Source organism: Ascaphus truei, chromosome 5 (genome assembly GCF_040206685.1).
Source record: "Ascaphus truei isolate aAscTru1 chromosome 5, aAscTru1.hap1, whole genome shotgun sequence".
Classification (NCBI taxonomy): domain Eukaryota; kingdom Metazoa; phylum Chordata; class Amphibia; order Anura; family Ascaphidae; genus Ascaphus; species Ascaphus truei.
This window is the reverse complement of record NC_134487.1, coordinates 63,445,851-63,469,537: the sequence shown is the minus strand read 5'-3', so window position 1 is coordinate 63,469,537 and position 23,687 is coordinate 63,445,851. Positions and strand designations below refer to the sequence as shown.

The 23,687-nt window shown below is 45.9% G+C and overlaps 1 protein-coding gene across 3 annotated transcripts in view; it reads left to right on the top strand.

The window, feature by feature from the left end:
• The window catches only part of CPED1 (cadherin like and PC-esterase domain containing 1), a 406,802-nt gene that overhangs the window by 357,779 nt on the left and 25,336 nt on the right, over positions 1–23,687 (top strand). For all 3 annotated transcript variants that reach the window (XR_012801651.1, XM_075599939.1, XM_075599938.1), the window contains exon 18: positions 18,360–18,496. Coding sequence is in view for 2 of the 3 variants with exons in the window: in XM_075599939.1 (XP_075456054.1) it covers positions 18,360–18,496 (137 nt within the window). In the remaining variant the exon portion in view is untranslated. The remainder of the gene's footprint in view (positions 1–18,359; positions 18,497–23,687) is intronic.

Below are 23,687 nucleotides of genomic sequence, written 5' to 3'. Positions count from 1 at the left end.
ACCTTCATCTCGCCAGTTTTAAAAATATCCTTATGCAGAGAGGCGCGAACGGCATCTAGCGGCTGTTCGCGCCAATAAAATGGCGCGATTGTCTCCTTTTTGCCTCGCCAGAAAAAGTTGGCAAGAAGCTGCCGCTCGCGGCCATAGCAAAGGGAAAAAAAAGCCGCAAATTTTTCTTAACACATTTCTGCAGCGCGCATCTCGCCAATTTAAACTCGCCACACGCATTCATGTTAAACATAGCAGAATTCGCACATTTCTGCATATGGAGAATAAAACTCTCCAAAAAAGCTACTTTTTATTAAACTCGCCAATTTTAAAATTCGCTGCTCTCTGCATAGGCCCCTAGGTCTTTTCTCAAGCTCTGTAACATCCACATTAAACAGCACAATATATATAGGGAGAATGAACACATAAAAAAGCGACAAAAACTCATTAGGACTATTGAACACAGCTGTGTGAACTAAATCCACAATAAATCCACAATGCGGCTAAGAGACCACTTCTGACAAAAAGATTCAAATGATGTCATAATCAGGCATCAAAAGCTTAATGAAATGATCCAACAAACCTGTATATAACCACCTATGTCACTTAATCAATAACTGCAGTGCAACAATTGCCCTATAGGAACAGGTAGAAAAATACCATAGCTGATGGCTACTGTATCTAAAGCCTACACCCCATTGCTCAACAAATCCCAGTACAAGCTAATATGGAATAATATCCACCTGAGTATCTTACCCCTATGCATATCTAATCAAAGTGTTCCAAATATAGAGTACTACTCTTGTCCAATGAAGCAATACTAACAAAATATGATAAACTCCCCATAAAACATGAATAAAATAAAAAATAGAAAAAAAACACAGTGTATATAAAAGAAAAGGGAAAGAAAAACTAAGGGAGGGTCAGAAGGGGAAAATAACAAATCAGTAAAAATTGGAATTACAATAATAATTGGCATTACAATATCCGCTGATCATACCCATATCACAGCAAAAGATTGCATATTCAAAGTGAAACGAAGCACTAACAGCAACACAGAAGAAGCAGTTTGAACAGACAAAACCTGATAGTGACAGTCAATAGGCACAGCATCACTCAAGCAGGCAAAGACATACTGTATGAAAAAGGTCTAATTTACAATATAGATGAAGCCCATAGGACACATGAGTTCCACACATGGGATCCATATACTTAGGTCAAGTGACGATGTCAACTACCACGGGTGCACTAGCCAGGTGCATGGACTGGAGGGAAACGACGTGGATAGTGGGTGGCACACTCTGGACAGCAGTGTAATCACACACCGCAGGCCAAAACCATACCAACCCCACAAATACCCAAACATCTAAGCCACTCACAATCGTGATGTTCATATTTAGAAACCGGTAAGATTGTAGTCACGATTTAGACCATGGGGATGTAAAGTCCCCAACTCGTGTATCCAATATGCCTCACTTTTTTTAAGGATTAAAATCCTATTACCCCCATGTCTACTGTAGGTCTCAAGACGTGGTCTATGACCTGAACCTGCAATTGACTGATGATATGTCCAACAGACAAAAAGTGAGCAGACACAGGCTGGTCCAGAACCCTACATCGAATAGACTGTTGGCTGACCCTTTCTTTAAGTTTACGTGTAGTTTCACAAACATAAGCAATGCCACATGGGCACTTCATCATGTATACCACGTATTCCGTTGCAAGTAGAGTAGTGCTTCATACGATATTCCTGTCCCGTGGGGGGATGTGTGAACACTGGACCCTTCTGAATATTGCCACATTGGGCACACGAAAGGCAGGGGAAAGTTCCTAACTGAGGTGGTCTGAAAAACCTGATCTTAGAAGTTTTTGCAGTCTCAACATCGGCACGTACAATTGAGTCCTGTATAGTTGGTGCCCGCCGATATGACATTAGTGGAGGAGCTGCCAAGGTGTTACGGAGCCTTTCATCAGATGCAATCTCATGCCAAAATCTTCTTATAAGGTGGCTAATGTCGGCACTAGCTGTTGAAAATGTGGTAATGAATAGAATCCTGCCAGTTGTATTATCCGCACTTTTAGAGCGCAACAGGATTTCTCTATCCATATTGAGGACCACCGCTTTCTCAGCTTCCATTTTGTTTTTGGGGTATCCCCTGGAGACGAATCGATCCATCATCTGATTTAATCTTGCCAACATTACCAGGAGCACTAACAATTCTCTTCACCCGGTAAAATTGGCTTTTGGGAAGTGAGCGCACACAGTGAGGTGGATGAAAGCTGATATGCATTAACAATGGGTTGCGGTCAGTTTCCTTAGTGTACAGATCTGTATGTACACCCCCATCCGAGAAGTAAACTCTTGCGTCCAAAAAACAAATTTCTTGAGGATCATGTTGAATGGTAAAACTGATAGTATCCATTGCCTGATTTAATTGTTGATGAAAGATCACCAGTAACTCCACATCCCCAGACCACAGCATGAAAATGTCATCTATATAGCGTAGCCACGTTGTGGCATAGCGTATGAACAACAGATTACCATACACAAAGTGATCTTCAAAATAATTCATAAAAATGATTGCATACGATGGGGCCACATTGGACCCCATCGCAGAGCCTTTGATTTGATTAAAGAACTGATCTTCAAACAGAAAGTAGTTTCCACCAATATGAGATTGAATAGTGTCAATATAAATTCTAAATAGACTCCAGACGAAGCTACACTGTTTAGTGAAACGCGTAGAGTCACTGCCTGTGACGTCATCAGCTACCACCCGGAAGTCTACCGGCTGTTTTCCCCGCGATACGAACTGTTTCTTTGGCGTGCTCGCCGTAGATCCGGTGCAGACTACTGGATGCTGATATTCTGCACAGACTAAAGATACAGAGGATCCACGCTCCGGTCATGACATTGGTGTGTCAGCTGTTCCAGGTGACCCCTGCGGTCCGGAACGTGAGGTCCAAGGCGGAGGAAATTGGAGCTGGTGATATCGCTTGTTTTATGTGCCTATTTTGATCTATGACACTGTAAGTGTTAATGTTATTGCATGTATAAAGTGTTATTATTGTGTTACGCTATGGAAGCCTCTCTTCTTTCCCTATTACCCTGACTGACGAGGTGCCGTGCGTGCTGTTAACACCATATCAGTCATCCAGCTGTGGGGTTGTTCATCCATCATCTATCACTACAGAGTCAAGCATTTGCCACTGATCTCTGACATGTCTGATTTTATTTGATACCACGTGAGTCTCCATTCACCTGAAAATTCACATCACATTGTTTGATTCAAACATTATTTGCACTATTTTGTGCTCTTTATTTCTTTACATATCGACACCTGCGCTCCCCTGATTTCCGAGTTGTTTCACTATTATCCCCAGCATACAATGCTTCCACTGCAGCAAGGAATTCTGGGAAATGACATGCAAATGATCACAATGTGTCACCTTTTGTCTGAAAAACGATTGTTACATGGAGCTGCAGTGGAAGCACTGTATGCTGGGTGATAATGGTGAAAGGCAGGTTTGCAGACCTGCCTAAGACATGGGAATGTGCTCACAAGTGATCTTTTTATTTGCTACAGTATATGCAATACGGTGGAGGTTTCTTGTAGCATTTTTCACCCACCATAACTTAAAACGTCAGATACAAAGAAAAATAAAATAACTGCGCCAACCGTGTTAAAATGGATTACTTAAAACGTGATGGTATACACACACACACGCACGCGCGCGTGTGTATGTGTTTCTATATATATATATATATACAGTGGTCGACAAATCACAAAAAAAATCTACTCGCCGTACAAAAAAATCTACTCGCTACCTAGTACCATACGTGTGCTGCTTGGGCCCATAGGAGCTCGCCACGATGTTAAATCCACTTGCCCGGGGCGTGCAAATGTATAGGTTTGTCGAACACTGTATATATATATATATATGTATATATATATAATCAAAAAATAAATAGATGATACCGTTCTGTGGCTAACGAAATGCTTTTATTTTTGCGAGCTTTCGAGATACACTGATCTCTTCTTCCGGCGATGTTACAATGAATGAAGCTAAAAAGGGGGTTTAAACTTAAAAACAGTGCATACTGGAATGTGATCTGTGATGGAAGACAATCCCTCCACCATGCAGTTTTATGGCTAGAGGTGATAAAATGTCCCTGAATGTCAGAGATGTGAGAGTATGTGTGTGTGTGTGTGTGTGTGTGTGTATGTGAATATAAATAGGTAAAGAGCCCACAGTGTACACAGCGCTTTACAAAATGTGTGTGTGGAGTGGGGGGGTGTATCAATGTTGTGTGTAGGTGTGGAAGTGGAAGAGGATCTGTGGCATAACTACAATAGTGTGTGGAAACTATGTGGTCCCTATATATATACATATACACACACTATTTCTGGCCTGTATAGACACAGATCACTATGAAAGCCTGATGCAAATGTCAAACAAAAACCCCTTTAGAAGTGTGTCCTATATGCAGGACATAGTTTCCTGGCGGTTACTAGCTGTGGCAGGACGGCCTGTAGCCGAGTTCAGGGAACAGTCCACACGTGTAGTTTCAGGATAATGAAAAATGTTCAATGGCTTTATTTCTCCACAGTAACATAACATGCGGGTACACTGTCCCTTTAACAAAATTAATCCTGCTCCATGATGGGAGAAAAACTGACTAACACAGCAGACCTATCTAGCAGGCTGGCTGGCTAAACCATAACCAAACCTTCAGAGTCTTTTAAGCAGTCATGAAAACAAATGAAACAAATCTTACTTTGGCTGCAGTAAGTAGTGTTGTATCCTTCTGGCTAGCAGCACATCTATCCATGTGCTCTTGTCTGAGAGAGCCACCTACTGCTGGTAACAAGATCCTTTTCTACCTTTCTGGCTCTCAGGTGTCAGCTTACTTCCTGACTACCTAAGTTCCACCTGAGTTAACCCTTATGAGTGCTGGATGAAGCACTCAGACATATGTCTCGAAACGCGTAGGGTTAATCTTGCAGGGACTTGAATCCGCACACCACGAGTTGCCCCCGAGTGCCGTGACGAATCAGCTGTCTGTCAGCCCAACCCCAAACCAACTCGAATCTGCCGCAGCAAACCAACAGCTACGAGGAAGGTACGCCAGGAGGAGGGAGGCCCACGCGGCTCAGCGTGTATAGCCGACATCTTGGCCCCAGACTCGGCGTAACAGCAGTGAAAGTGATATACATCAACTGCGTTCCACCTATCAATAGCTGTGGATGAGTGCGTGTGACCAGGGAAAACACACACAGCCCAACGTGTGCAACCATCATCCTGGCTCCGATCCTGATGTGAAAGCTGTGTGAGCTGGAAAGAGAGAGGGGATACTCTCAGATATATCCACCGTCTGATTTTATCTTCCGTCCGGTGAGTGGGCACTCCATCTGGTGCAGCAGTGAATCAGTCCCCTATTAATCGTCCTATACCAATATTAATTGTCAACTTAATATTTTATTAATTGTTTTTATATGTTTTTTATGTCCAGTGTTTTTTAATCAATTTATTAAATGTTGTCAATTTTTCTCATATTTTGATCTCAGCTGATAATATATTTATTGTGTTCATATATATGTTTCATGTTCATACAGTATTACACTATGTTTTGTGTTCTTTTATATTCTTTTTAAGCACATCTGGTACGTCTGGAATCCACATCGGTCTCCTCCAGTTGGTGAATATATCCTTTCCTGACTAGGCGCCTTTTAATACTATTCTTTTTCTCTCCACTTTGTTATCTGACCAGGGGGTCAGTTTTAGTATTTAGGCAGCCCCCTATGTGAGCTATCCCTCACTATAGGCTTTGTTCCCTTATATAGTTAGCGCTACCCAACCTGTGTTTGCATCCTTCTGGCTAGCAGCACATCTATCCATGTGCTCTTGTCTGAGAGAGCCACCTACTGCTGGTAACAAGATCCTTTTCTACCTTTCTGGCTCTCAGGTGTCAGCTTACTTCCTGACTACCTAAGTTCCACCTGAGTTAACCCTTATGAGTGCTGGATGAAGCACTCAGACATATGTCTCCCAGGCGTAACTGATAGGAGTTGACTTCACTCTGTCTGTCATGGAACAAGAATCACATTCCTGCCCGACCCCCCTTCTGCTTGTCAGCTCCTTAAGTTCAGCTGCAGGCATTGGTTCCACATACACACACTGTGCCTGTGTAACATGCAACAATGTTGCATTTTTTGCCTCTGAGCACATAATCAGTGAACTGCTACTGCAGCTTCTCCAGTACTCCCAGTTAATGGACTTTCCCATGTTCTCCCCTGTCTTTTGCTGACAGTTAGTGCAGTCCCACTCAACCTTTAGTGTGACCCCTGCCCCTCACTTTCTTTTCCACCCTAGATTACAGTGAGTACAGACCTGTCTGCATCCACCCCTGGTAAGGCCTTTCTCTCTTACCATAGTCCAACCTCATAGAAGCATCCCACATAGAGAAGCACTCTCTGCCTACACTACACCCACAAGTTCCTGTGTTTTCTAATCCAGCAATAAAATTAAGAAAGACATTAAGGACTTGTCATGCTTTGGAAGAGGGAGGACATGAGTTGAGCTTACTGGAACTAATCATACATCATTCGTGACCCTGGTTCCAGGAAAGTAAGAGAGAGACCGTGTATTAGAGGTCTACGCAGAAGCTATCACTCACAGCCTTCATGCTACAAAGGTGCAGCTCTACACAGCTATACAGCAAACTGCTACAGCTTTCTGCAAAAACAAGCAGCAGTTTAAACAGAACAGTAAAACAAAAACCTGTGTTAGGGAATCACACAGGGGCTACTACTCAAAGACTTTATGCTATACAGAATAGTCTCTGCACCCCAGGACAAGCAGCAGCTTCACTCTGCCAGACAGGGCAGCAAGCTTTATACAGCAAACTGCACACAGCCTGCAACCTTACAGAGAAGCAAGCAGCTTACACTGCACAAGCAACCCTGCACACAAGGCAGCAGCTTTGCAAACAGACTGTACACACAAACCTAATTGCCTTTCTCTCTGTCTGAGTCCACCCGCTGTTCAGCCCCACAGTGAGGAGCCTACGGACACCTGTAAGCACAGCTACCCCAACGCTGCACGCTGCAGGACACCGCTCGGCACCATCTGAGACAGACGCCCTACGCTGACAAGGTAAAAGACCGCACGCCACACGCACTGGCAAAAGGCCTACACACACCTACAGCATGGCAGAACTCAGAGCCTCACCAGACATCACGCAGGAAAGCGATCTCAAAGATACAGAGACCGCTGCGCATCTGCAACAGGCGCAGGCAGGCGCAAGGCCCAAACGGACAGTTACACTGACACAAAAGGGCCGCGAAAAATATGAGAGCGACATTGAAGCGCACCGCGCTAAATTAGAGTTGGCCTGGGAAACAACCGCATTGGAGTTACGCAATGTCGTTAGTATTGGCGATAATGCACAACAGCTCGCGCAGGCAATTATTCAAATAAAGTCTGATCACTCGTGCTACCAAGGGCTGTCAGAAACATACATCACCTACTTGACCAGAACCAACACCGGCGAAAGCCTGCAAGAAAGAGACTTACAAAATAACATTGATCTTGCACGTGACAGCCGCGTGCGGGCCGCCATCACAGACGCTCAAAGCGTGAGAAAAGAGCTCCTCCTGGAGACTGCATCGCAGCGCTCAAGCGTATCCAGGCACTCATCAAGGTCAGCAAGATCAGTGCAATCTCACGCGTCTAGCGCAAGCGCGAGCGCTACCAAGGCGCGAGCCACAGCAGAGGCCGCACGTGCCAGGGCCGAATATGGTCGGAGAGAGGCAGCCGTAAGGGCAGAAAAGGCGCGCATAGAAGAGGAGGAGCAGGCCGCCTCCGCTGCCAATGCCGCCGCCGCTGCTACTGCCGCCGCTGCCAATGCTACCACCGCCGCTGCCAATGCGCGTAGAAAGGCCGAATTAGACGCGGATCTAGAGGCTCTAAGCAAAGAAGAGGACGCCGCTGCCGCCATAGCCCAAGCCGAAGTCCTAGAAGCAGCTGCGAGACAGGACGGCGGGGAGCTACCGTACAGACGGATGGCTTCAGAGGATCCAGCCCAACGCACTGAAGACTACGTAAGGAGCCTCTTCAGTGTAAACACCAGCGCACCATCTCAACACGGAGGGAGCGACACCACAGACAACGAAGACTCGCTAGGACCACGAGGAGAAGACGCTGCTCCGTCAATGGCACACGCTGCCTGGGATAGCCACAGCCGCAACAGTGATCCACACGCCAGGGCGCACACGGATGCACCACCACAGGCTCGTAATCCAGGCACACCCACGTGGGAGAAAACAGCCCCTCACACTGGCCAGCAGTCATCACGCGTCCACGCCAAGGAAGAGGCGACCGCAAAGACCGTCCCAGCAACTACCTCAGAACGGGGCAAACGCGCCGATGTCTCAGGTCTGACAGACATAGCCAAGTACATGATCCGGCGCGACTTGGTGCACGCAGGACTCATCAGCTTCGACGACCGCCCTGAGAACTACCGGACGTGGAAGTTCACGTTCAAAGACGCAATCGACAGCTTGGACTTCTCAGCAAGGGAAGAGCTCAACCTGTTAGTCAAGTTCCTGGGGAACGTATCCAGGGAGCAAGCGCAGAGACTTCGGACGGCAAACGCACATCAACCCCAAGTAGGTCTGGACCTAGTGTGGGAAAGGCTAGAAGAGACCTATGGCAGCCCTGAAGCAGTCGAGGATTCACTCTTCAAAAGAATCGAGAGCTTCCCCAAGATCACGAGTAAAGACTACTCGAAGTTACGAGATCTTGGAGACCTGCTGCAAGAACTGGAGTTCGCAAGGAAAGACCATTCCTTAATAGGTCTCAACGCCCTAGATTCAGCTCGTGGAGTGAGACCCATCCTGGAGAAGCTACCCTTCAACCTCCAAGAAAGGTGGCTTTCACAAGGTTCCAAATACAAAAGGGAGAAGCAGGTTGTCTTCCCCCCATTCTCATTCTTCGTGAGCTTCATCTGCGAAGCGGCAAAGACAAGAAACGATCCCAGTTTCATCTTAGGTGCGCAAACCACATACAGTGCAAGCAGCCCGAAGAACGAGAGACCAGCGACGAGATATGGTAACCCCCAAACACCCATCTCGGCCCGCAGGACGGACGTGCCTCCCACGGCCCAAACTACTCCCGATCAGTCGGTCGCCGGAGACAAGGAACCAAGGGACCCAAACAGGGAATGTCCCATACACAAGAAGCCACACCCACTCAACAAGTGCTTTGGGTTCAGGATGAAGTCCCTAGAGGAACGCAAGAGGTTACTTGGAGAATTCGGAGTTTGCTTCAAGTGCTGCGGTTCCACGACCCATCTAGCCAGGGACTGTAAGGAAGAGATCAAATGCACAGTGTGCGAGAGTGACAAGCACGTGACAGCGTTACACCCAGAGGCGATGACACTCCACCAACTCAAGAACCCATCCTCCATAGCGGAGCATGGCGGGGAGAAAGAAGAAGGAGAGTCAACATCCGTCACATCTCAGCGCACTGAGGTTTGCGGAAAAGAAGGTGACAAAATGTCCTGTTCCAAAATATGCCTTGTCGCAGTGCACCCCCAGGGACAACCTGAGAAGGCTATTCGGATGTACGCAATCCTCGACGACCAGAGCAACCGATCACTGGTCAGGTCAGAGTTCTTCGACATGTTTAACATACAAGATGGTGCCTTTCCTTACACTCTCAGAACGTGCGCAGGGCAAATGGAGACCACAGGGAGAAGAGTGAACGGCTACACCATATGCTCAATAGACGGCAAAGTGAACATGCCCCTTCCCACACTCATCGAGTGCAACCACATGACCACAAACAGGGACGAGATACCCACACCAGACGTGGCACTCCATTACCCCCACCTCAAAGGAATAGCCAACCACATCCGGCCGGTGGAACAAGACGCCAAGATCCTGCTGCTGCTCGGTAGGGACATCATGAGGGTACATAAAGTCCGTAAACAGCACAACAGACCCCACAACGCGCCATACGCCCAAAGACTCGACCTAGGATGGGTGATAGTGGGCAACTCGTGCACTAACAGAGAGCACGGGCAAGACTACGTTGATGCCCGCAGAACGGAGGTGACAGAATGTGGACACACATCTCTCTCTGAACCATGTCTTGGCCATCTCCAAGTGACCGAAGGGCCAAGTGAAGAGGAAAGACAAGGTCATACCCCTGAGACCAACAAAGACATCCTCACGCCGATGGGATGCGACAATGGCTTAGGATGCTCAGCAGTCCAGACAGCCAAGGATGATGAGTCGACTCCACCGAAGGAAGAGAGTAACCTCCCAAAGGTGACCGATAAAGGGATCGTCCTAAAAACAACAAACAATCAGACAATACTCCCGCGAGCAAGGGCACAATTAAGACGTACAGTTGTTCCTCTCCACAGAGTATCAAGCAACAGAGCAACCAATTGCCACGGCTGGCATAGCCGCAAAAGATTGCGCCCCACAGGCGAAGCCACAGTGTCAAAAGGACTGTTCGTTCAAACACGTAAAAGGGGACAGTTGCAGAGACATTTCTCAAAAGGATTTACAAGGACAAAAGAGACTGTTCTTCGTCATGTCCAGGGAGAAAACAACCTCCCGATGGCAGTCAACAAAGAAACACAAAAGCGTTTCACCAAACTACGCGGAGATGTTCTCGTGCAAGAGAAATGTACCGATGAACTACGGTGCACAGCGTTCCAGACAACAAGGAACGATGACAAACAAACACCCTCGAGGGAAGATAGAGGATTCCCGAGGTTAACTGTCAAGGAGCTCTCTAAAGACGGACTAAGCAGTCGGGTGACTCCACTACCATTCCGTTCACCAAGGAGGCGCTTCCCAAACAATGGAGAACATGCCATCTCTAGGTTCACCTCGCACCTCTGCGGCCCACAAAGGGAACCAGAGACCAAAAACAACTTTGTGGTCTTCATCCAGAAGATATTCTTTACCGGCCACGCAAAGCCAGCACCTCTAATGGAGGAAGGCAAAGAATGTCGGTACCTCCAATCACCTGGGGCCTACCACCCTCAGGAACCCGATCAAATCCGGGTAATGTTCAACCCCAGCGCTCAGCTTCAGGGAGTCTCCCTGAACGACGCCCCCTTTATTGGATTACATTCGACAACCAGTTTTCCAGGGGCAGTAATCCGCTCCCACAAGGAGCCAAAAGCCCTCTCCTTCTGCCAAACGCCAGGTGATAGAGCAACAGGCTGTCACGGCTGGTATACCTACAAGGGGATACACTCTGTGGGTGAAACTACAGAGACAAAAGGACTGTTCTCTCACAAGACTAAAAGGAAACAGTGCCAGAGACTTTTATACAAAGACATTGTGGTGCAACCAGCAAACCTGGAGCTGTGCATCCACCCTGCATCCTTTGCCAAAGAACCTTGGCCAAGGGACCTTGATACCAGTGATACCGGCCGGTGTCACATCGCTATGTGGACATGGACTCTTGCATTGTTTGAGAATGTGATGTTATCTTTGTTACGCATTGCACATATGTTCCACATATTCCAGTTATATAGTGGTATCTCCAGATACCAGACGGGGAGTGTCATGGAACAAGAATCACATTCCTGCCCGACCCCCCTTCTGCTTGTCAGCTCCTTAAGTTCAGCTGCAGGCATTGGTTCCACATACACACACTGTGCCTGTGTAACATGCAACAATGTTGCATTTTTTGCCTCTGAGCACATAATCAGTGAACTGCTACTGCAGCTTCTCCAGTCCTCCCAGTTAATGGACTTTCCCATGTTCTCCCCTGTCTTTTGCTGACAGTTAGTGCAGTCCCACTCAACCTTTAGTGTGACCCCTGCCCCTCACTTTCTTTTCCACCCTAGATTACAGTGAGTACAGACCTGTCTGCATCCACCCCTGGTAAGGCCTTTCTCTCTTACCATAGTCCAACCTCATAGAAGCATCCCACATAGAGAAGCACTCTCTGCCTACACTACACCCACAAGTTCCTGTGTTTTCTAATCCAGCAATAAAATTAAGAAAGACATTAAGGACTTGTCATGCTTTGGAAGAGGGAGGACATGAGTTGAGCTTACTGGAACTAATCATACATCATTCGTGACCCTGGTTCCAGGAAACTGTCACATACCTCCCCTGTTTGTGTGTGGCTAGTGTCCCACACGGCTGAAGCCCGACCCTCCACTCCTTCCCTTGACAAAAAATCAGCATTTCCATGGTCCTTTTCCAGGTCTATGCTGAATATCAAACGAGAAGGGTTGGAGGGCAATATACCACCTGGTCAACCTTGGATTTGTGTCCTTCAACCACTTCAAGGGCGCATGGTCAGTGACCAGGGTGAAGTGTACTCCGGCGACATAATGTCTCAAGGCCTCAATTGCCCATTTTACAGCGAGGCACTCCTTCTAAATAACGGAATACCTCACTTCCCTTGGGAACAGCTTCCGGCTGATGAACAGTATGGGGTGTTCAACACCATCAAATTGCTGAGACAGCACTGCTCCCAGTCCTACCTCTGAGGCATCCGTCTCGATGATGAAGGGCTCTTTAAAATCTGGGCTCCGAAGAGCGGGGCCCTCTGACAGGCACTTTTTTAGCATGTCAATGGCGTCTTGGCACTCCCAAGACTATTTAACTTGGGTTGGGGCACTCTTTTTTGTCAGATCTGTTAGGGGTGCAGAAATTTCCGAAAAATTGGGGATAAACCGCCGGTAATACCCTGCTAACCCCAAAAGGAAGCGGACCTGTGTCTTTGTCTGTGGGGTGGGGACTTCCTTTATGGCGGCCACCATGCTAGCTAGTGGCCATACTATCCCTCCCCCAACGGCATAGCCCAAGTACTTTGTAGTGGATTTACCCAGGGCACATTATTTTGGATTTGCAGTGAGCCCTGCTTCTCTTAAGGACGTTAGGACTGCCCTTAACCTTTTTATATGAGACTGCCAGTGTCTGCTATAGATGACAATGTCATCCAAGTAGGCCGCGGCATATGCCCTATGGGGTCGTAGTACCTTATCCATTAACTTTTGGAACGTGGCTCGAGCCCCATGTAACCCAAATGGCATAGTGACGAATTGGTATAAACCGAGAGGGGTGGCGAAGGCAGTTTTGCATTTGGATTCTTCCGCTAGAGGTATCTGCCAATATACTTTCGTGAGATCTAGGGTGGAGATATACTCTGCTTTACCAAGCGAATCAAGCAATTCATCCTCCCTAGGCATTGGATATGCATCAAATCTGGATACAGCATTTACCTTTCGCAGATCTACGCAAAACCTCACCTTCCCATCTGGTTTAGGGACCAACACGATAGGGCTACACCATTCGCTGTGGGACTCCTCGATCACGCCCAATTCCAACATGTCTATTATCTCCCTCTCTACGAGGTCTTTTCGGCCCTCTGGCAATCTATAGGGACGGGACCGTACTTTTACGCCAGGTTCTGTCTTAATCCTATGGGACACTAAATCAGTCTGCCCTGGCAGCTCAGAAAAAACATCTGAGAACTGGTCACATACATCAAGTAGGTCTGACCTTTGTTCCGTTGTTAACTGCTCTCCCATGGGAACCTGATGGTCAGTGTCGTACTACCCTTTGGAAGCTTTGGACCCAAATCCGTCTCTCCTTCCAGAGGGTGAATGAACAGCGATCTCATCGTTTTCCAGGGTTTCAGGAGGTTCACGTGGTAGATTTGTTTACCCTTCCTGGACCCTGGTTGAGAGATCTCATAGTTCACCTCCCCGGTGCGGCGGAGAACTTGGAAAGGACCCTGCCACTTCGCAAGGAGTTTACTCTCTGATGTCAGTAGTAGTAGCATCACTTGGTCCCCAGGTTGGAAGACCCTCAAGCGAGCATTTTGGTTGTACTGCCTCTCTTGACGTTCTTGAGCAGATTTGAGGTTTTCCTTTGCAAACCGACCTATCATGTCTAGGCGGTTTCTAAGGTCTATGACATACTGAAGGGTATTCTTGGAGGGGGAGGGCTCCTCCTCCCAGGATTCCTTCAGTAGGTCGAGAATACCCCGAGGTTGGCGTCCATATAGGAGCTCAAACGGGGAGAAGTCTGTGGATGATTGGGGAACTTCTCGTACCGCAAACAACAGGAAAGGGAGAAGTTCATCCCAAGCTCGCTTTTCAGTGTCCACAAACTTCCTAAGCATAGATTTTAAAGTACGGTTAAACCTCTCTACCAATCCATCAGTCTGAGGATGATAGACCGAGGTCCGGACGGATTTTACCTCCAATAACTTCAGGACATCCTGCATTAACTTTGCCATGAAATTTGTTCCCTGGTCAGTTAACATTACTTGGGGAAGTCCTACCCTAGAAAACAGTTCTAACAGCCTGTGAGCAACCTGTTTAGCAGTGGCTGATCTCAGAGGGAAGGCCTCAGGATATCTGGTGGCATAATCAAAAACAACGAGTATAAATTTATGTCCCTTCGCAGATGGTTCTAAAGGTCCGACCAGATCTACCCCAATTCTCTCGAATGGGACGGCTACCAAGGGCAGAGGAACCAAGGGAGCCGGATTCTGTCCTTTTTAGCTAGTTAACTGGCATTCAGGACATGTCTCACATCGTTTCATGATGTCACCATGTATGCCTGGCCAGTAAAACCGGGACGAGATGCGGTCCGTGGTCTTATCTCTGCCCAAATGACCACCCCATGGGAGAGTATGGGCTAGGGTGAACACTGTTTTAATCAACCCTTTAGGGACTAGTATCTGTCGAATGACCTCCCCTGTTTGTGTAACCTTATTCACACGATATAGTATGTCATTCAATAGTTCAAAATGTGGATACACTTTTACACCTTGTTCATCTATTATCTTGTTGTTGACCTGGACCACCTTCTCATATTGTCTAGCCAGAGCTGGGTCCTCCCGCCGCCTCTGACGGAAGTCAGGAAGATCCAGGGCAGGCAACACTCCCGTATCTATCTGTTCCCCACCCTGGTCATCCCCGGCCATGACCTGCAGTCCTTTGGGCTGACTAATGTTACCAAAAGTCCCAGCCTTTCTTAACCAGTCCTCTTTTTCCGCACGTCTCTGTTTACGTGTCTTTGGGACATGGTGTCTACAGGGGAAAATCTCTGGGGAAAAAGGGAACAAGTCTCCGGGCTTCTCCGGTACGAGAGAAGTAGGCTCTGTAGGAGTAAGGGCCAACAATGTTTCGAGGTAGGGCCAGTCTCGGCCAAGTAGAACAGGAGCAGGTAGCCAGGGGGCAACTCCCACTAGTAGGCTAGCCTCTTTATCCTGGATACGTAGTAGAACGTTCGCCGTCGGGTATCTCTTTGTATCCCCATGGATACACTCGATATTCCAAGGAGAGTCATAAGATAGTCTATTGCTTGGAATTAGGCCCTCTAGGATCAGGGTTTTTCCAGAGCCCGAGTCCAGCATGGCGTTTACTTTTGTCCCCTCCAGAGATGCTGGGACTAACCACGGATTGTGGTCCCCTCGGAGACAAGCTGTGGCAGTGGTTCTGCCATATGAACAGTCCATCTCCTCATCTCCTGAGTCCGCAAACTCGGTCGTCCGCGGAAGCTCTCGACGGGGCTCGGTGTTTGGACCTCTCCGCTGTTGGATGGGGTCCTCCCTTCTGGTTGGTGGGGTTATCCTCTCCACCGGGTGGGTGACAGGAGTCCAGGTTCTAGGGGAATACTGTGGGTGGCGGCCTCCCTTGAGTGATCCAGTGGCCTCGGACCCAGGATGGGCGTCTCTGCGGGAGTTTGTACCAGGAACCCTCCGAGATGGGAAAGGGTCTTCCGATCGGGTTGATTGGATCTCCCAAGCTGGCGGGTTGTAGACCCCTCGATTGTCTGCTCTCCTGCCTCTAGCATCACCGGAAGCAACTGGTGTTTGCACGGATGGTTCCCAGCTATCCTGTTGGGTGTCGTCACCAAGGAAGTTTTCCACCAAGCGGACTGCTGAATTCAGGGAAAATGCAGCATGTCTTTTTACCCAGGAGCGGGAGGAGGGGGGCAGTACCTGTATGAACTGCTCGAGCACAAACTGTTCAAGGATCTCTTCCTTGGTATGCTTCTCCGGTTGTATCCACCTGGTACATAAGTCTACTAAGCGGTGGGCTACGACCCGGGGTCTGTCTTTGTTTGCATATTTGACTGTCCGGAACCGCTGTCGGTAGGTCTCTGGAGTGAGGCCTAGGCGATCCAGAATAGCAGCCTTTAGTTTCTGATAGTCCATGGCCTCATCTGCTGGAAGAGCCTGGTAGGCTGCCTGAGCTTCCCCTATGAGGAGTGGAGCCAGAGTCGTTACCCAGCGATCAACTGTCCAGCCGTGGGCCGTGGCTACCCTTTCAAAAGTGAGGAGAAATGCCTCTGGGTCTTCGGTTGGCTCATTTTATGCATCATCATCGGTGGGTTATTTGGAATAGCTGGTCTGCCTGGGGCTGGGCCTTCAACTAGCAGTTGGAGTAGCTTTTCTTCCCGCCGGGCCTGTTGCTCATCTTGCTGGGCCTGTTGCTCATCTTGCTGGGCTTGCCATTGTATTTGCTGAGCCTGTTGCTCAGCTTGTTTCTCTGCTAGCTGGAGCTGTTGCTCAAGGAACTGAGAAAAAAAATTCTCCATTTTTTTTTTTTTTTGTGTGGCCCTTCAGATACAGGGGCCGTCCGACATCCCACTTCTGACACCACTTGTGGCAGGACGGCCTGTAGCCGAGGTCATGGAACAGTCCACACGTGTAGTTTCAGGATAATGAAAAATGTTCAATGGCTTTATTTCTCCACAGTAACATAACATGCGGGTACACTGTCCCTTTAACAAAATAAATCCTGCTCCATGATGGGAGAAAAACTGACTAACACAGCAGACCTATCTAGCAGGCTGGCTGGATAAACCATAGCCAAACCTTCAGAGTCTTTTAAGCAGTCATGAAAACAAATGAAACAAATCTTACTTTGACTGCAGTAAGTAGTGTTGCATCCTTCTGGCTAGCAGCACATCTATCCATGTGCTCTTGTCTGAGAGAGCCACCTACTGCTGGTAACAAGATCCTTTTCTACCTTTCTGGCTCTCAGGTGTCAGCTTACTTCCTGACTACCTAAGTTCCACCTGAGTTAACCCTTATGAGTGCTGGATGAAGCACTCAGACATATGTCTCCCAGGCGTAACTGATAGGAGTTGACTTCACTCTGTCACACTAGCATTTTCATTTCTCAGCACAGCACTGTGTGGATTCTGCTCATTGGACTATTTATCTTGGCACAACTGCTTGAATGTCATTTGCAAGCATAATTTGTACCGACATCTGATGAACTTTACTCACATTTATATTTATTTGGGATAGAGGCATCTCATGTATTGATTTATTCCAGGAAAAGTTTCGTTTATGTTTTGTTATACATATGTCTGTCACTGTCTAGATGTAATGTCTATTGTGTATCTTTTGTATTTTCATGCTGCTCTAGTGGAGTGATTGGTATCTATTAATATGTGCATGATATTTAGTTACTATTAGTTGACTTTGTAAATTTTACTGAAAAATACTGTATGGTCCTGTAAATACTACGAGTATTTATTTACATACTGTAGCATGTTACTGTGTAGCCAGGGCTTTTGTAGATATAATTAACTTTTGCCCTTATTCTGTATTTTTGCCAGTAATATTTTTTAGTTAATACTGTTTGTTTAACCTGGACTGTCTTCATATGTAATGTAGTCTGATTTACTGTCCCCGGAAACCGCAGGATGAAAAGAAAACAAAATGAGGGGGGAGGGGTTTCTTGGGACCCCCCATAGAGAGATTTCCTACTGCCAGGGCATGCCGTGGTTATGATTTTGTGGGTTCCCCCAGCAGCGGGAACATTAAGTCTGGCTACATTTGTATAATTCTAACAATTGGAATACAATAATGCTTCATTCATCTTACGGGTTACTGTATATGTCATTTTGGGGCAATACTGAATATTATAACATTTTTGTATGATGTTTTGTTTATTCCTTCTTAAAACATATTTTGATGTCATAAAAAAGTGGTAATTTTTCATATCTGTGTGCTGCTGTTAGTTCTTTTTTTTGTTTGTTTAGTATTAAAAATGACGAGCATCTTCCAGACCTGTAGTTCACAGCAACATGGTAATACAAATATAACAAAGTTATAATAAATACATTCACTATACTGTATTATCAATGTTTTTGTTACATGGTGACTTTTTCCTGGATAAAGGTCTACTTGGAACCCAGAACATGTATTACATTTGTTATACTGTACCACTTATGCCAGGGGTGGCCAACTCCAGTCCTCAAGGGCCACCAACCTGACCTCTGTGTAGCCATTGAGGACTAGAGTTGGCCACCCCTGACTTATACATTAGCTGAAACTGCATGTTTTTTCAGGTCAATGGCTTGTCCCCTGTCTGAGCTGCATGGACAATAGAACATGTGACTGGCGAGCAATATCATGGCACCCTTACTCCTGTCAGCATCCCATCCTGTTGAAAACAGCATTGCAGCAGTGTGTCAAAGAAAGAAAGGTACAGTATGTGCCACTTTTCATAGTGGATTGTAAACATTTGATGCTAGCAAAAATTCAGTATTATTTTCTTTGAACTGTTGACTGTAAATGAACCACAGATGTTGAACACAAGGAAGCTGTTGCAAAAAATAATACAAATTAAGTTATTGATTGGGTCCCACAGGGTATATGGGGGTTTATTGATTATACCCTTAGTTGGGGTTGTTATGTATACAGGAGAATTCATGGTATAATCCAGTCCCCTACTCCTACTAGTAACTTAATATACCACATCTGTTACTCAGTATTTCTTTTTTTTTTAACTTATATTTTTATTAACGTTTTCAAACATAACTGGGAGGGGAAAGGACACAAAAAAGAAAAAGGGGAGGGGGGAAGGTAAACAACGATTTTGAATACAAATTCTTTACAAGCATCAACAATCAAATTACATATTATACAATATCTTATAGACAAAACACTCCCAAATCAACTCTTCCTCCGGAGGTACCCCCCTATCCGGCATCCCAGGGATCCCAGACCCTAGCATACTTCTCAGTAGTATGGTTCAGAAACAAGGTACATTTCTCCATTAATTGGAAATCAATAACCCTTCCAATAACCTCTTCTGGAGGGCGGTAGTGGTTTTTTTCCACGCTGCTGCTGCAGCGCATCTAGTCGCCGTTAGGATATGCAGGATCAATTTAGATATATAGTGGTCCACATCCTCTATAGGTTTAGCTAAAATAATTAAAATTGGATCTAAAAGAATCTCAACATCAGTTACATCTTTTATTAACTTCAGAACTGTTCTCCAGTATGTCTACATTACTGGACAATACCACCAAATATGTGCCAGATATCCTAATTCACCACATCCCCTCCAACCTCTATCCGAGGTCCCCAGGAACATCGGTTTTAGTTTTAAGGGAGTGTAATACCAGCGTAACCAAATGTTATAAATATTCTCTATTGTTACCGTAGAGATAGACGTTTTACCCGCATTTCCCCAAATACCTTCCCTGTCCCCCCTCATTATTTCAGTGAAAATCCAAGGCCCCCTGATCCATATATTTGTGGGCCGGGGTATCCTGTTTCGGGGCTAAACCCTGATAAAGAGATTATATCAACCCCCCTTTGATACTTTTTTGTTTTACATAGATCTTCAAAATCTTATGTAGTTAGGAAATTCCTCCTCATTGAAACCCTAGCACATAAAATAACGAACCTGAATATACCTAAACAGCTCAGTTTGGGAGAGGCCATACTTTCTCATCAGCTCCTCAAATGACATTAACTTGTCATTTTCTATCAAATCTCCCGCCTCCAGAATCCCTCTTTGTCTCCAAATTTCAAAACCCTGGAAGAAACCCAGGATTACCAAACAGGGGTGCAAGCCTAGATGGAGTTGACATAACCCTAAATTTTTTGGGGCATCTGCCAAAGTTTCAAAGTTAACTCGATTACTGCCGGCTCCAATTGTCTCCCAGTTCCCGTCCCAGCTCCCGACCATAACAAAGAGGGGAGGCCAATCGGGTATTTGACTGTGGTTTCTAAATCCACCCAGGCATATATTCCTCTCGGTGAATGCCAACACAACATTTGTTTCATATGAGAAGCTATATAGTATTTTTAAATATTTGGGACTGCCAGGCCACCTCCTTCTTTAGCAGCAAACATAATTGATCTGGCTATTCTCGGTTGTTTATGCTTCCAAATAAATTGCATAATTCGATCTTTTTTTATTTTAGAAACAAGATCAGGATAATTATATTTATATAATAATTTATAGTCCCTAGTAAGATATATGCCCAGATATTTCAGTTGGGTCTTTTTCCATTTACTGTATAATCAAAATCTTGTTTAAGGACTCTACCTCCTTTTCAGTTAAAGTCAAATTTAAAGCTTCCGACTTTCTCATATTAATTTTATACTCAGACAGATCACCAAATCGATAAAGGGAAAATTGTAAATTCGGGAGGGATGTTAATGGATTAGCTATAGTTAAAATGATATCATCTGCGGATAGTGACATTTTATACTAGTCATCTTTTATTTTGATCCCTTGTATATTTGGGGAGGCTCTTATAGTAGCTGCGAGAGGCTCAATTGTTAAGGCAAAAAGAAGAGGAGAGAGGGGACACCCCGTCTTGTACCATTCTTTATTGTTATCCCTGTGGAAGCTTCAAAGAAGCTGTCAGCAACTCATAGAGGGCCAGTACTCCCTGTAAAAAGACCACGGAAAATCCAAATGCCTATAGCTTTTTAGACAGAAAATCCCACCTTATTCTTTCGAATGCCTTCTCCGCATTCAGGCTCAGCAACACTGCCTTCAATTTAGACTTATGTATCCGGTCAATAACATTAATAATTTTCTCTGTATTATCTGACGCCTGGCGTTCACTCACAAATCCCACCTGATCATAATGCATTAATCCAGGGAGAATTGGATTCAACCTGTTTGCCAAAATTTTACTATAGATTTTCAGATCCGTATTAAGAAGTGAGATTGGCCTGTAACTGCAACAACATAAAGGATCCTTTCCTTTTTTAGGGATCACCACTATATTTGCCTTCGTCATCTGCGGGGGGGGGGGGGATTTGTTTTCAGCTGAGAAAATCATTAAATAAATGCAATAGACAAGGCCCTAGAATTCCTATAAAAAAATTATAATACAAATGTGAAAAACCGTCTTGGCCGGGTGCTTTTGAGGGCTTTAAAGAACTAACCGCAATCTCAAACCCGACCTGAGATATTTTTTTGCATTTAAAATTTTATGATCCTCCTCTGTCAATTTTGGGAGATTACAATCTGTCAAATAGTTCTCGATATGTATCGAGCCCGGAATTTTTGCATTCGGGGTGGAATTATCTAGATTATAGAGATCCACATAAAATTTAGCAAATTCCCCCGCAATCTTTGAGGGATTGTATGTGACTCCTCCTCCTTTTATTCTAATAGCAGGGACCAAAGCCTTCGCCCTGATCCCTGATTATTTGCCAATAAACGGTCCACTTTATCTCCCTTATCATAGTATGTCTGCTTGGTCCATTTAAGAGCCCTCTCTACATCTTCCAATTGCAATCTCTTAAACTCCTCCCTTGCCTGGCTCAATATTTTATAAATTTTCCTCAACAGGTTTTTTCTATGTGAGCTTTCCAACGTTCCAATTTTCCCTGTTAAATATTTTTGTTTTTCCATTTTAGTTCTCTTTCTATAGGATGCAATTGAGATAAGCTGTCCTCTAATTGTGGCCTTATGCGCCTCCCATAATATTGCTGTCGATTCTACTGACCCATTATTAATCTGAACATTTTTGAGTGAGTCTCCAATTTGTGTGCTAATTTCGAGATAATTTAGTAATGAGTCAGTCATTCTCCAGTGGAATGATTGAATCTTGGCAAATGGGGGGTCAAACAAATCCATCACATGGGCATCATCTGACCATGTAATAGAGCCTATATCTGAGTGAACCAGCACTTCCAAAATATTTGGGATTACAAATATATTGTCAATTCTAGAGTAGGAGTCATGTGGGATTGAGTAGAAAGAATAATCTCTCTGACCTTTATGCGAGTGGCGCCAGGCGTCGACAAGACCGAACTCTTTGATTAATAATCTAAATTTCATTGATACACTATAAATCATTGGAGAGTGTAACTGCCCTGGATTAGTGAATGTATCCATATCTGGATCTGGACCATATTAAAATCTCCTCCTAAAATTATTGCCTGCTCTCGGATGGTTCCGAGAGACTCCAATGTTTCTTTAAAAAAAAAAAATTTGTCCTTCATTAGGTGCATATATATTCACTAAGGTGATATGTAGATCTGAAAGTAGACCGTGGACCACAAGGGACCTCCCTTCTCGGTCTCTTAATCTCCAATATCTAGAACGGGATACCATGCTTTATCATAATCTCTACCCTTCTTCTTTTGCTTGTAAAAGACGAATAGAGTGCTATAGGGTGCACCCTGCTAAAAGCGTTTGGGGGATCCTGAGTGTCAAAATACGTTTCTTCTAGAAAAACAATATCTGATTTCAGATTCCTAAATTCTTTTAGGGCCAATCTACATTTACCATTACTACCTTCATATACACTGGCGACACATTTAATTGCACTGCGGCCAGATCCGCAAGCCGGGAGATTTCCCGGCTTGCTAGTGGCCGCCCCTCGGCGTGCCGCGCGTCATAGACGCGCGGTCACGCGTCTTCGGGAGCGTGCGCCCCCTGCACGCACGTCCAGGGGCTCCCCGAGGGAGCCCTGGTGTCCCGCGATCGCGGGACAGCGGCAGGGGGTTCCGGGGGACCCGGCGGACCCGGCAGCGGGAGGGAGAGCGCCCCGATCGGAGGGCGCTCTTCCGCTGCTTCGGCGCGCGCCCGTCACACTCGGGTGCGCGCCAGGCTACTGCTGCGGCACAGAACGGGCAAATGCTCGAATAAACTGTGCCGCAGCAGTATACTACTTTCAATGGGTTTGACTAGTCATTTCCAATATGGCGGTACTCTCTATATTGTAAAAGTTATGGTCCAAAAATCTTGATGGTTGTGGAGAACAGAAGGGGGAACAGGGCAAAAAACAACGGGTGGAGGAATTTTCCCAAATCAGGAACTTGAAGAACAAAAAAAACAAAAATTAACTTGGAAACAAAGATGAGCGTAACCAGCCACTCATCCCAATTTTGCGGCCAGTCCCTACATGGATTGGCCTGGTGGGCATATGGCCCTACTGGGGTCGCCCTAACGTCAGGCATGTTGGACTCCTTACTCACCCCCACATATCGCCACTACTAAATCTCCACATCCTCACCGCACCTTTGTTTTACCTTACTTAAAACAACAGTTGATAATTTTTCCGGCCTCACAAAAAGTTAATCCCCCTGCTCCAAATAGATCTTAGTCTCTTCTATACTCAGAGGGGTCCACTCTCCTCCGCAGAGTCGGTCTTGTTGCTCAGACAGTGGGCACAAAGTCTTGATAGCCGGACCTATAAATCAAAGGACAGAAGACAGAGAGAAACAAAACAACTAAAATAAAACAGCTCCAACTTGGCCTTCTTATGGAATCCTGGGTTGTGGACTCGTCTGTCGGATAAGCCCTCATGGGCTCCGATGGACCCTTTCAGGGTCTGGTGACTGTCAGGGAAAAAACACCCATGGAACATCCCAGATGCTCGGTCGGTCTTATTTACTCGCTCCTCGGGCACTTG